Here is a 13073-nt window from a genome sequence, read left to right as displayed (position 1 = left end):
GGCAAAAACCTAAACTTCTACGTTTTTTAATAATACAATATACATACCATAAGATATATAAAATATAGAGAATTTCATAAATAAGTGTTGTATTTTAGCCAATTTAAAGATAAAATTTACTTAACATATAAATATAAGAAATGTCAAGAACGAGTATGTATATGTTTTCTTTTGCTAGAATATATTAATATTCAGTTCTCTTTGTATTTTATTGATCTTAGAGAATCGTTGTTAAAAAGTGACAAGAACGTACTTAAACATATAATTTGATGTCTTCGCCAAGTCAGTAAACTTTGTGATTACACAACAAATAAAAATAAATTACAGTAAATTGATTGAAACTAAATTACAAAAAGAGCTTTCACATTTGCAGTAGGGCTTTAAATCAAATATTTAACTTGTGGCAGCATATACAAAAACTTGAATACAGTTTTATAAACAATGAAAAAATTATATAATAATATTTGAAAATTAATATTTATGTATGATGATATAACATTAAGGGTTTTAAGTACATTATTTTTAGCCGTATAAAATTTTATTTATATAAATTTGTACGAAAACTTCTAATTAATTTATTATTTTTTTCCAATATCGAAATGCATACCGTTTGTTTATATAAGTATGTTTATATCAAAATTGTTGGTATATGTATAACTATATCCATGTTGGCAAATATGTTTTATAAAACGTACGTGGACACCATCTACGTTAACGCAGTAATATAATGTTCTTAGAATACGAAATAACGAGTTTATCGATGATAAAGTTGTCAAATAAAAGTATAGGCTAAACTTCGAAATCGTGGGCGCGCCTCGGAACTGCTTCATGACGTCAGCCTCGCTCTGAAATTCTGAATCGAGTTAATTCCATTAAAATTGCTAGCAAATTGTTTAAAATTGAATTGGATTAAATGCGCAAAAGGAAATTAAACGCGTCGAAAAATAGGTGATTGAATACTAAAAGCAATATTTCCCATAGAGTATTTTTATTGTAGAAAACAGATTTAGCATACTTTGCACGAAAAGCTCCTAAATGAAGAGTAATATTATATAAACAGCATTTTTGTCATGTTTTTATATATTAAAAAAAGGAATTAATCGATGCGTTTGCAATGTTTCGACTTATCTAATCAGTAAAAAAACTCCAACAGATTCTTGAAGTTCGGTGCCATTGCTAATATATTTATTAAGTTATTTATTGAAATAGGACTTTAAAACATTACATTAAATAAATACACAAATTTCGACAACAAAGTCAAAATATAAATACAGTAATACAGAGTTGATAATACTTGTTTGGTTAGTATGAACTGTATATGAGGTGTATTTTATGTCTTAATTTTGAGATTCTTCAAATTATTAGAGCTTTGCATCTCTATTATATCTACTCTCTAGATATTTACGATCTTTGCTAGTAATCGTATTGATATTATGTTGATATTATTATTCGTAGTGATATTTAGCGACCTTAACACATCATTTATCCGATTGCAATATCTCTTAAGATCGAACATCATCTATAATTCGCCAATATCGGTTTTGGCAACATATTCGATTTTATTCCATATATGTTCGTTCAGTTCTCGTTTGACACTCGAACGTGTAACATCGTTAAATCTATTAAATTGTAAAATACCGGTTTATTGCGTAACATAGTGCTCGTTCGGTTCACTTGTGCTAGATGCAGCAGAAGATTCTTGATTCTTGATTCTTGATTCTCGACTGACGATTATATTTCTCACAAGTAAATATTACGAAAATATTTCTACATCAAAATTATGTACGACAGAACCTAGTTTTATTGAATCGACTTCTCATGTACGATTGGATACGCGTTTTCCTGAAGGAACTGAGACTGCACGCAAATGCAAAATGATAAACTTATCATAACTGAAAAGGTAACAGATTTAAACTAAGTATTTGTTGGATACTACCATCAGCAGAATTCGTTTCGGTATTCTCAATAACGATTACATATGATCTACGTCCCAAAAATGATTGGAATAAGTATAGAGCTTTATTCCCCAGCTTGTTATACGCATCTAACTATTTTTTTCACAGCATTTAGGGCTTCGACAAATATATAAGAAGACATATTAGTAGTTAAATTAGTATTTATTGTGTTTGAAATATGAATAAAAAAGATATTGAATAGGAAATAATTAAGTTGCGCTTTACAATAATAGATAAAATTGTTAACGGTTAGTGTTGAAAATTGAAGTCACCAAATTATAATAAAAAAAATCATCGCATCTAAACTTTTATAGCACATTTCACGATCGCAAATATTTCGCTCCGACATAGAATATACAATTTTAATGAGTTATGTTATTATGTTAGCAAACAAATGATTTTATAAATAAGTTACTGTATACATTCACTTCCTCGTACTTGACACTACTTATTCATATAAATGTTAAAATCTTTTACAAAGCATTTGAATCCCGGTGCTATAATGAAATTCTCGTTTTGTCAAAAGAAATAGGAGGCGACTTGATTCCTTTCAAGGCAATCTGAAATGAAACGGGTCTTATTAACGGGAATTGTAATAAGAAACCTACATTTGAACATAGTCGTGTATTGATTCACCTTCTGATTTCAGTTAAATAATTATAAATTACAATGACAAAGAATAAAAATGTTTCACATATTGAAAGCACTTTTAATAATGGAAAAAGTTTTTCTTGTACTACGTGCACTTAAATTGATTTTCTCTATTTTTATATACTCGTGCATGCAACAGTATTTAACCCTCAAAAATTGTGACGACTTTGATAATTTGGGCAATTTTTAGAAGAAACCTTCTGTACAACTGGTTACAAAAGCGATAGAATTAAATTAAATGCTGTTTTCGCATATGCACCTATCAATAATTTGCATAAATACCGGTTTAAATATTTTTTGTAATCAATACTTGAAATTGATATATTACAGGAATGAGAAATATGTTGTGAAAAATATCTAATGTATGCATGCTAAATTGATATTTATTATGATCCCATGAATTAATTTTTGATTGAAATAAATTTATTACTACACTATATGTTAGACGAAAAAATCTGTATTAATTATTCAAATGTCACTTGATATAACGAATGAATAAACACTTTCTATATTATGTGATAATACTCATATTGTCACAAACACACATATAATATATATATATATATATATATATATATATATATAAAATTAAAATCTGTCTAAAACCAAATTAATTTATTTCACACTTTGTAAGTGAGTAGTATAAATTTAAAAAAATCATCAAGACATTGTTTCAACTGTTAAATTCGCATAAATATTATAAATGTAAATAAATAATGAATAAAAAATGTTGTAACCATTGTAAAATTTGACAATGAGTGGGATTATATATCAAAAGATGTAAGGTCTTGACCAGATTTACTGCAGAATTGACCTTTAGTCAAAAAATTTATGATATTTGAAGTTTATTATAATTTTTGGCATCAAACAGTTAGGAAGTGCAAATTTTATCATTATTATTTTCTTTATTCATTTTTTACAATGAATAATTACAAGGTTTTACAATGTGTTGAAAACGTTTTATAAAAAATAATATTATAAAAATTAACTTTAAAATTATAGAGTTTTCGTCCGTTAAGTAATACATTTATAATGGCTTGTATAATTAAAAGCATTTATTTAATGTGCCTTTGTACTACATGGAATTTTATTTTTATTTTAAACACATTCTAAAGGAAACACTTTTCGAGCTTTTTCAAACATCACGATATCCTAGTTGTCGAACATGTCATCAAATTTACCATACATTGCACGTACATACCATGTTGCACGATTTCTTGCATTGTTATGTTACAAAAGTATTCACGACGTAAAACATTGAATATATATATATATATATATATATATATATGCATGTCTAATTTAATACATAAATAATATAAGTAGGTACTGTATAACTGCGTTCTCTCGCACAAGTCCTGTGACTAACATTAAATTGTATATGAAAAAATACTTTAACCTCAATTACATCCTGGCGAGTATTTTACTAGCATTAGTATTTTATTTAATCCTCAACAATCGCATATTTTTGTGATAAAGGCGACCATATGTTTATTGCAAATCTGAATATTGTTCCAGCAGAATCACGTAAAATCGTTTGTCCTTCTAACGCCTTTAATGTAATGTCTCAAGGTGAACTTGTTTCCGAAAACGTGGGCTTCGATTAATGTTCACAATATGGTAATTAAGTTAGCAGTAACATAGAAATAATTTAACATGTGTGTGGAAATACGTGCTAAGTTACACCTATGCGTCCATCACTATGTACTTTGTCAAATAAACATAAAAAAATATTCTGCAGTTAATTCCCGAACTTTATCAATCTCTTCATTTTTAGATAATCCTTTATTTAAATTCGTACATGGATAAATATATATGTAACACTATAGCCTTCATCAAAAGAATATGCATAAATGACAATACCTGTAAACAATTCTGTTCTATACATAAGTTGGCAAAAATAAATCGCAAAATTTTGTACCCGGACAAAAAGGTCAACTCAGATTCCATTCATGGTTGACCAGTTTATTTAATTCTTAATGTGCGAAATAAATAATGTATATTAAAATCTATTTCGGGACATTAATATAATATATTCACGACGATGGTTATTTTGTTTGTGTCAACTGATATAAAATATATAATCAACACATTTTAGCCAATAGATATTTAATTATTATATATGATATTGGATGATAATCTTGCAGTTCTTCTTCATTTACTTATTGCTGTTTTTAAAATTTGTAGATTTATATTCCAATTAACTTACACTCTGCTAAATATATTTACATTTCTATCTCTATTTTATATCAATTATAACATATGTGTACAAATAATAACCATATTTTAAGCATAATATCAAATTAATATTTAAAATATGTAATGTTTAAGAGAAAAATCAGATAAACATACTTTCCTATTGGGTGAAGCAGTATAATCTAGAAATATGTTTGAATTAAGCGTGATCTTTTTTACTGAATATCCCGAATTTCCGGTATATATTATATGCCGATTAGAATTTTGAGCTAACTTTAAACGTTAAAAATTCTTTTGCTTTTCTCTAACTATTCCGCTGAACCTCATCTGCCTACAAAGAAAGTCGAATCGTGTGTTTAATACATCAGACATCCATCTAATAAGGCCTATTTATGTTACAACATTCGATGCTTTTATGTAATAATTTGCAACTAACACCGTGCATACGTTAAACTTAAGAATGAACTTGAATTCCCACCAGCCCCACAATCAGTGAAAAATAATGCCGGACTGCTGGCGATGGAGTTAAAAAAGTGATTTACGATTTTTACCGATGCCGCATGAAGGAAGTGATTCGAAGTCGAGAAAAGTGCGATAAGTGCGATTTGTGCGATTTGTGCGATTAGTGCGATTAGTGCGGTCCGGAAACTTCGATGCCCGACGTCGTCATGAGCGTCGCCGACGTCGAGCGCGGCGAATCATTTCGATCGGACGAAGCGACTGGAGGAAATCAAAAGCCGCGCGTTTCATTTAATAGAGACGTGCATGTCAAACGAATAGGTTAGTCTTCTTCAGGAACAATATCACAATTCTATTAAAAATTTACTGTTTCTATTCTGTTTACGCTGATCTTCTCTCCGCTTGCTTGACATTAACTTATTCCATAGCACTAAAACCATGACGGATTCAATTCGTTCGTACACAAATCACCTTATTTCTTTTCACTCGAAACTAAGCAATATAAGACACAAATTCAAAATCAGTTATCCTTTTATTGATATAAGTTGCGTAACGTTATCGTCGTTTTAACATAATTCATAAGCAGTTAAAAGTATATTAATGAACATGTTTCAAGTGTTCATACAAACTTATCTGAAATAGACCGCTAAAAATAAGCAAACTTTGACCTTTGAGTGTAACGGAAAAATACTTCTGACGTGAAATTTAAAATATAAATTTATAAACATGCATGCATAATACTCTCATTATTTTTATAGTTTAACCACCTTTGACCCACAGTCAACTGATGACCTATTTGATAAATTCGCGTGACCTGCGTTAGTCCCAAAAATTGTCACGATATAAAAATGTATAAAGCCAAAATACTTATTTTATTTACTTTTTACTAAACATAATAACTTCAGTAATATGACTCAATCAGATATGTGATATGAAAAGAATCCTTTTGAAAAACCTCGTATGTATGTTATGTACTATCATATATGAGCGATTTGCGTACATACGTGAATAATGATACAAGCCATCGATTGTTTTCAGACGCCGAATATTTTTCATTAATTATGAGTTCAAAGTACTAATAATCATCATGACAACATTGGCCCGAGTTCTTAATGAGAGAACCTCACTTGTCACGTGCGCAAACTGAAACAATAATCATATCTTTATAAGGCAATCGTCCATATACCTACTCGTACACCACCTTTCACCTCGCGAGAGCCCTGATCTTTTCAGATCGAGAATAAGAATTTCATTGTACACTAATATGGTAAACCTGTTAGTCCGAAAGAAGGCACTTTCGTTTCTCGGCGGAATACGTCGATCGCGGCCGCGGTGCGCGCGATTTTAGCCTTTTAAGTCGGATCAGCATAATACGCAATACAACTTGTTTATTGTTATCATTATTGGTAAATGCGAGGTGTGCATTCGGAACGCTATTCTGGTGTTGCGTACATCGAATATTTTCATCTTAAACGTTTAAAATTACGCTAAAAAATTGTTTTGTCAAACCGGAGTCTTTATGTAAGACCGTAACACACAAATTTACATGAAAAAATAATAAAATCATATATATTTGAACAACTAGTGAAGTTAATTTTTATGAGGGTCAATTCGAATAAAGTAGCAAATACAAAATTATTTAGTGAGTTCTTTTTAGCGATAGCGATACTAGATAATTACAGTGATATATGAATGTACAAGTACCATTCGATAAAGTATTCACTTTACGAATAGTGTGTACGAATGAAGTGTGAGGCTGACGTCGGGCAGTGGCGGAAACTATAATATGCATGAGAAACTAATATCTTCAAAAAATTTCATATTCTTTATATAATTTATGGTCAAATATTTTTTAAATAATATATAATATAATAAGTATATTGAATATTCCTCCCTAGGACCTCGTGGCGTAGCGGCTTCACCGAACGGTTCACCGAAAGCGCCGGTCCGCAAACAGCGTTTGGGAAAAGTTTCTGATGAGGTGCTAGCACGAGAGGCTGCCCATGTATTCCGCCAAGCCGATAGCGTGCACTGTCAAGCATTTCCTTCCTCAGGAAACGATAAGTTCTTTTCATTGCCGCTGCGCGGAAAGAAATCCAATTCTGGGGGATCCGTCGGGAGATCCAACTCATTGAAAAGTAATAAGCCGCGGGCATCAATATTTAATATTTTCAAAAAACCCGAATCGACATCTCAAGATGAAAAGTTGTCTCGAAGCAGGCCTGTCGGTAGAAGCAAAAGCGACGTTAGCGACAAAAGGCACGGTGAACTAGTTACTAAGTTACGAAATAAAACTAACAGCGAATCCGAAGACCATTTGCAACCTACGAGCAGTCAGAAAAAGCAGCTGTCCCCTATAATTGAAACCTCGCCTCGTGACGATTATTTCGGAAAAACAAACCCTCTAGATTTACTTAGTGGCAATAAAGAATCTATGACAAAAGATGAACTAATTGCGAAAAAAAGTAAAAGCAAAGAAAATATCAATACGACTTCAAAAAAATTAAAAATTGATAAAACTAAACAAACAAAGATCAAAGATAAAGAAAATATAAACCCCGACACAAAAACAGTTGATACGGTTGATTTCTTGGCTAATAGCAATGCCGCCGATAATATTAAGGAAACTATAAATATACTCGGGTATAATACTGCACAAGAAAAGTCAGAAGAAATGATACATAGCAGTCAGATGCCTACGGAAAGACCGCCGCTAACTAAAGGAAATACTGTAGATTATTTAGTAAAAAAATTATCAAACGAAACAGTATCGCCTTTGCATTTTACCAATAAGCTAATTGCACCAGGAGCACTGCAACACAATAATAACCGACCATTTTCGTATACGAAACCTCTTATAACAGATGATGTAAATATGCGAGATTATCCTTCCGATAATATTAAATCTAACGTTGCAGAACAAATAACTTATGCTCAAGTTATTTGCAATAACGATAGCAATGGAGTTAGTAAGCAAACAGTACACACGAATTTTGCTAAATCCAAAACAAACTCTGACGAGGACGAAGGTTTCGGACATGAGGAGAATAGAAAATTGAACGCGAGGCGTTATCCAAAAACTGAAGAAGCATATTTAAATTTATCTGATCACAATAATGACGTAGATTCGCCCATAACTCCTACACTGAGAGAGTACAGTCCGGACTCTTACAATAACAAATTAAATAGAACTGGATACGAAGAGCGTCTATTCAGACGATTCGATGATTTCGAGTTGCCTGCGCGCGGAACCGCCGATGGAATGGACGCAAAACGAAAAGAGAGCCTAACAGAACCAAATCTGTACCTACCAAATATCAACGATGTAACAGAACTAAGTCATAGAAGAGATTTATTGCAATCGCGAATCAATTCACGCAGGTTAACTGATTTAAATAATATAGAATCCGATAGAGAACCATTCAACAAATATTTATTCAATAAGAATGATTCTTTACCTACTACTACCAAATATGTAACGGAGACAAGGTCGCAATATTATAAGGAGGGCAGTAGAAGTCCAATCGGATTCACAGAAAAAATTGTTACCAGAACACATCTAGACGACGAAGGAAAACCATTCACAGAAAAATCTTACTTGAAAAACGATTGGCCTTACAACAATCTAGAAGCAAATCGAAAATTATTTTTAGAATCACAAATAAACAATGATAATTTTAGTTCAACTTATTCGCCCACATTCAATTATGAAAATTTTTATGAACCAAGGAGTCTGGATTCTCAAATAAGCGATAATTTACATAAAGATGAAAAACACTCGCAACGATTTGCTACACGTTTCAATAAATATTCAAAAGATGACAGATTTCATCAGAACATAGATCACTACAGATCAAATCCGGAGATAGTCTCGAGAGAAGACTACATGTTAAAATCTGCTCAGGGTTCTGGAAAACAAGAATCATATCATAACTCATTGCGACGTCAGAATAAAGAAGAGAGCACCAAAAAAAGGTATAAATACGGCGACATCGTTGAACCCAGTATGAGCAATAGAAAAATTGAGCATGACTCCAGGCATTTTGATTTAGATCGTGAAAAAAAGGATAGGCTAGTCGATTCGGGTATCGAAAATGATTATCGTAGAGATAGCAATGGTGAAAATGATTTTAATAAGTTTTCCGATCGACATTATTTACACAGGAGTAACGAAATGCACAACGGAAGTGAGGAAGATATTAACTCTTCGTTACATATAACTAATGAAACACGAAATGTAGACAATGACTTGATGTACCATAGAGACTTGGATATTTATAAATATAAATATCGCAGTGACGATAATTATCCACATAACGAAACAAATAAATATACAAGCGATGATGGCTACAAAAATTATGATAACGACACTAAAAATAACAGTCGAAACGAATTTGCATACAGAGAAAGAAGTATTGATGATGGTTCCTTCTACGATAGTAAGCTCGACGAGGTTATTAATAAAAAATCAACGAAGTTACGAAGAAATAATCAAATCGACAAAAAAACTTCAAATGAAGATAAGAAGATGAGCAATTTAGATAAAGTAAGCATAACATTCATTATTAAAACAATACCGCTTTATTTTGTTTAAACTAAAATATATATTTTAATATCGATCAGGTTAGACAACTATTTTCTTCCAAAAAACAAAAAAAGGAAAAATTAGAAAGTATGGTAAAAGAAGAAGATCTTAGAGCTCGATACACTGAATATAAGGGCAGCTCTACAGCCCTGGACAAAGATTTAGAGAACAGAATACATGTTTCGGAAAGTGCTTCCAAAATATCTACAGATCCTAGACCGGAAGAAGTAAGAACTACTAATATAATGTTAAATAATGTTTATAATTATTGTATGATTTTTATATTTAGATAAACGATTATGGTAACAGAAGGCGATTGTCGACCCCTAGCCCAACACGCCGCGAGATTTCAAGCAAAAAGAACGGGGGTAGCTGGTTCAGAAGCTTAGACCGGCTAACCAAGCACTCGAAACCGAACGGCAAGGTCTGGTATCAATAAATAACCTAAAAATATCTTTTCAAAAATTTATTAGACATCTTATAAATAATTATTTTTTGATAAATTTTTTTGATCAAGTATTCTTGATTAAAATTTAATAAATTTACAGAATAAGAGTCTCATCGAAACCCTCTTACCCCAGAAGTATCCCTTATCATCGACACCTTCAAGTAGAAACGCATCGCGTTTAAGTAAAAGACATGATTTATCCACTTTATCTGATATGAGACGCAGTCCAATGCCACATAAAAATTTACGATTTTTTGGCGACACCGACTTAGAATCTAACGCTAGCATTTCTAAACATAAAACTAGCACGAGAACCAGACCACCTCTGGATCGATCTAAAAACGTAAAACACTATTCCAGTACTCAACTTCTATCGAATGCTAATAAGGATAGGAAGGTAACATCTTCCCTCAATGCTCTGAACGTAGACAGCAATATAGATGGTAGAAAAAATTTATTATTGAATAGCTGCAATCAAGAAAAATTCAGCAACAGGAATTTGCGTAATATATCTGAAAACCACAACCAGTCTGAAACGAGAATCCACGTGGAAGAACCGATGATTAAGAATAGTTACAACTATAGATACGGCTCTAACAGAGAAAATAACAAATTTACGCAGAATGATCGTAGCGATAGTATATTAGTCAAAAAACCGCCGATGAGCCCCCTCAAGGAAAAAAGAGAAAATGACAATAATACAATTTCTAGAGATACTTTGAGCAAAATGCGAAAATCAAAATCCGACTTGAGGTATTTAATAACATTCATATTCTTCGCCAGTTCAAAACTAATATTAATTATTAAATTTTGTGTTTATAGTGATGGAGACTATCGCAGAAAACGACCTGATATTATGGCTGGTGCAAGTTCTGTGGAAAGCAGTACGGAAGGTGACTCAAGTCAAAATAGTATAGTATATTTGCACGCTGCTACAGGTAAATTGTGACAATTAATTAAAATTCGTCATAGATATTGCTTTAATAATGAATGACATATTTACCAAAATATAATTTCATTAAACGTTTGACAATTAAATTTTTGAATAATAAATAAATAAATTTTGGTTTGAATACTAGTTGGCGATATTCCGGGACCTCGTCGGCGTAATAGACGTTCAGTTTCTAGAGAAGAATTATCATCAATAAATTCTTCAAGACTTCAACCGCAGGTTAAACATAACTCAATGTGATTATATTTTAGACGCCAGTGCATTTTTTAAATAAAATTTTTGTATTCAGGTAAAAACAATATCCCGGTCCATATCAGTGCTCGCCCCGTGGAAACCACGTCACGTACGAGAGGGCTACGACATCAATTATTCCCAGACTCAAAACTATCTAACAAACGGAAGGAATAAGTCGATTCCGCATAATTCAAGCATGAGCAGCCACGATTCAAATCAGAAATATAAATTGCGAAACGATGGCGTTGACAGCAAAACGCTCGGCAGACGACCAAGAAACGATAATAATGAAAAACATTCCTCGATCAATACCTTATACAGAAAACATCGTCACAAAAACAGTCATGAAAGCCTCTCCGACCGAAAGCTGCACACATCGTCAAAATCAGCAACACTCGAAAGGCGTAAAATTGATAACGGCCACGGCGGCTCAAACGAAGCTTTGGGGGCCCAAAGTAGCAGCAATCGCAGAGCGAACATTTCGAGATCTATCTCGATGCCCAGAGATACCGGCAAATCGGCTGGATGGTTTAGAATGACAAAAAATAGTAAAAAAAATTAAGATACTTGATGAAAATATCAAGACAAAGTTATTAATTTAGTGCTAATTTATTGAATTTATATAAATTGGCATTTAAAATCGTCAAAGAACTAGTTCAAGCTATTCATGAATTCAACCAGCATTGTTCTCTTTTGATTTATAATTACGATAAATTTAGAATGATGAATTTTAAACATGAATAAAGATGATTAATTAAAGACTATTGCCCCCGTTACATCCAAAACCTTGGAGCGTATTCTCTTTATTTGGTATTTATACTACTTTTAGTTAGATAGACTTTGAATAACCATTTTTATAAATATCCAAATTATTTTATATCGTCGTAGTAGGTAACGACTAAGCTTGAAAAGTTCATTGATTTATCAATGTAGAAATTAACAATTGCTTTAATAGCTATAAAAATGTGTGCCATATCATATATTCAATAAAATTCTTTTTGTTCATTTATAGAAAGTTGAAATTCAAGAATCTTTGGAAATGAATATATTATACATCGCAAGTAACCTCTTATTATTATCATAATATTCATTATTTTAAATGTTATTTTAAGCGTAAGTAAATATATTTTTGTAATAATATTTAATTTGTATTTCAAATTAATAAAGATTAATACAACTAATTTATATGTGTAAGTGTATGTTATTAACTTTCTGAAAGACGACTCTTCGTGTGATTCTGAATCGTTTGACACAAAAATTGGAAAGTATGCGCATATGTATTTTTTACAAAATTAAATAATCAGCAATCAATAGTTAGCATTAAATCGATTATTTGTCATATCAGATTCATCTTTGTCATATCATGCAACATGCCACTTTTTACCTAGATATTAATTAAGTTTGTAATTTAAAAATTAATTTGCAAATTAAGATTCTATAATGATTCTAATATGATTCCGATAGAGTTATTGGGTTGCTGGGTTGCTGGGTTGCTAGGTTGCTGTCTTTGCTACTAATGCTCTCGAATGACTTCAACTTATTGTTTTCCAAATAATTGCAAAAAATTTATTAGATAGCAGTAAAATTTGTATA

At 31.5% G+C, this 13073-nt stretch overlaps 1 protein-coding gene across 1 annotated transcript; it reads left to right on the top strand.

Moving 5' to 3' along the window:
- Positions 1-5290: 5290 nt before the first annotated feature.
- LOC113369994 (putative uncharacterized protein DDB_G0282133) lies at positions 5291-12247 on the top strand. Its single transcript, XM_026610630.1, has 8 exons — positions 5291-5582; positions 7160-9807; positions 9885-10073; positions 10136-10270; positions 10395-11047; positions 11117-11232; positions 11374-11465; positions 11536-12247. Exons 1-8 carry the CDS (start codon positions 5456-5458, stop codon positions 12040-12042), a joined length of 4467 nt encoding a protein of 1488 aa, XP_026466415.1. The 5' UTR covers positions 5291-5455; the 3' UTR covers positions 12043-12247.
- The last annotated feature ends 826 nt before the right edge of the window (positions 12248-13073 follow it).

The sequence above is a fragment of the Ctenocephalides felis genome, unplaced genomic scaffold (genome assembly GCF_003426905.1).
Source record: "Ctenocephalides felis isolate EL2017-DRISC unplaced genomic scaffold, ASM342690v1 CF-g0.4_SCAFFOLD_01492, whole genome shotgun sequence".
NCBI lineage: Eukaryota > Metazoa > Arthropoda > Insecta > Siphonaptera > Pulicidae > Ctenocephalides > Ctenocephalides felis.
This window is presented reverse-complemented; position numbering and strand designations above follow the sequence as displayed.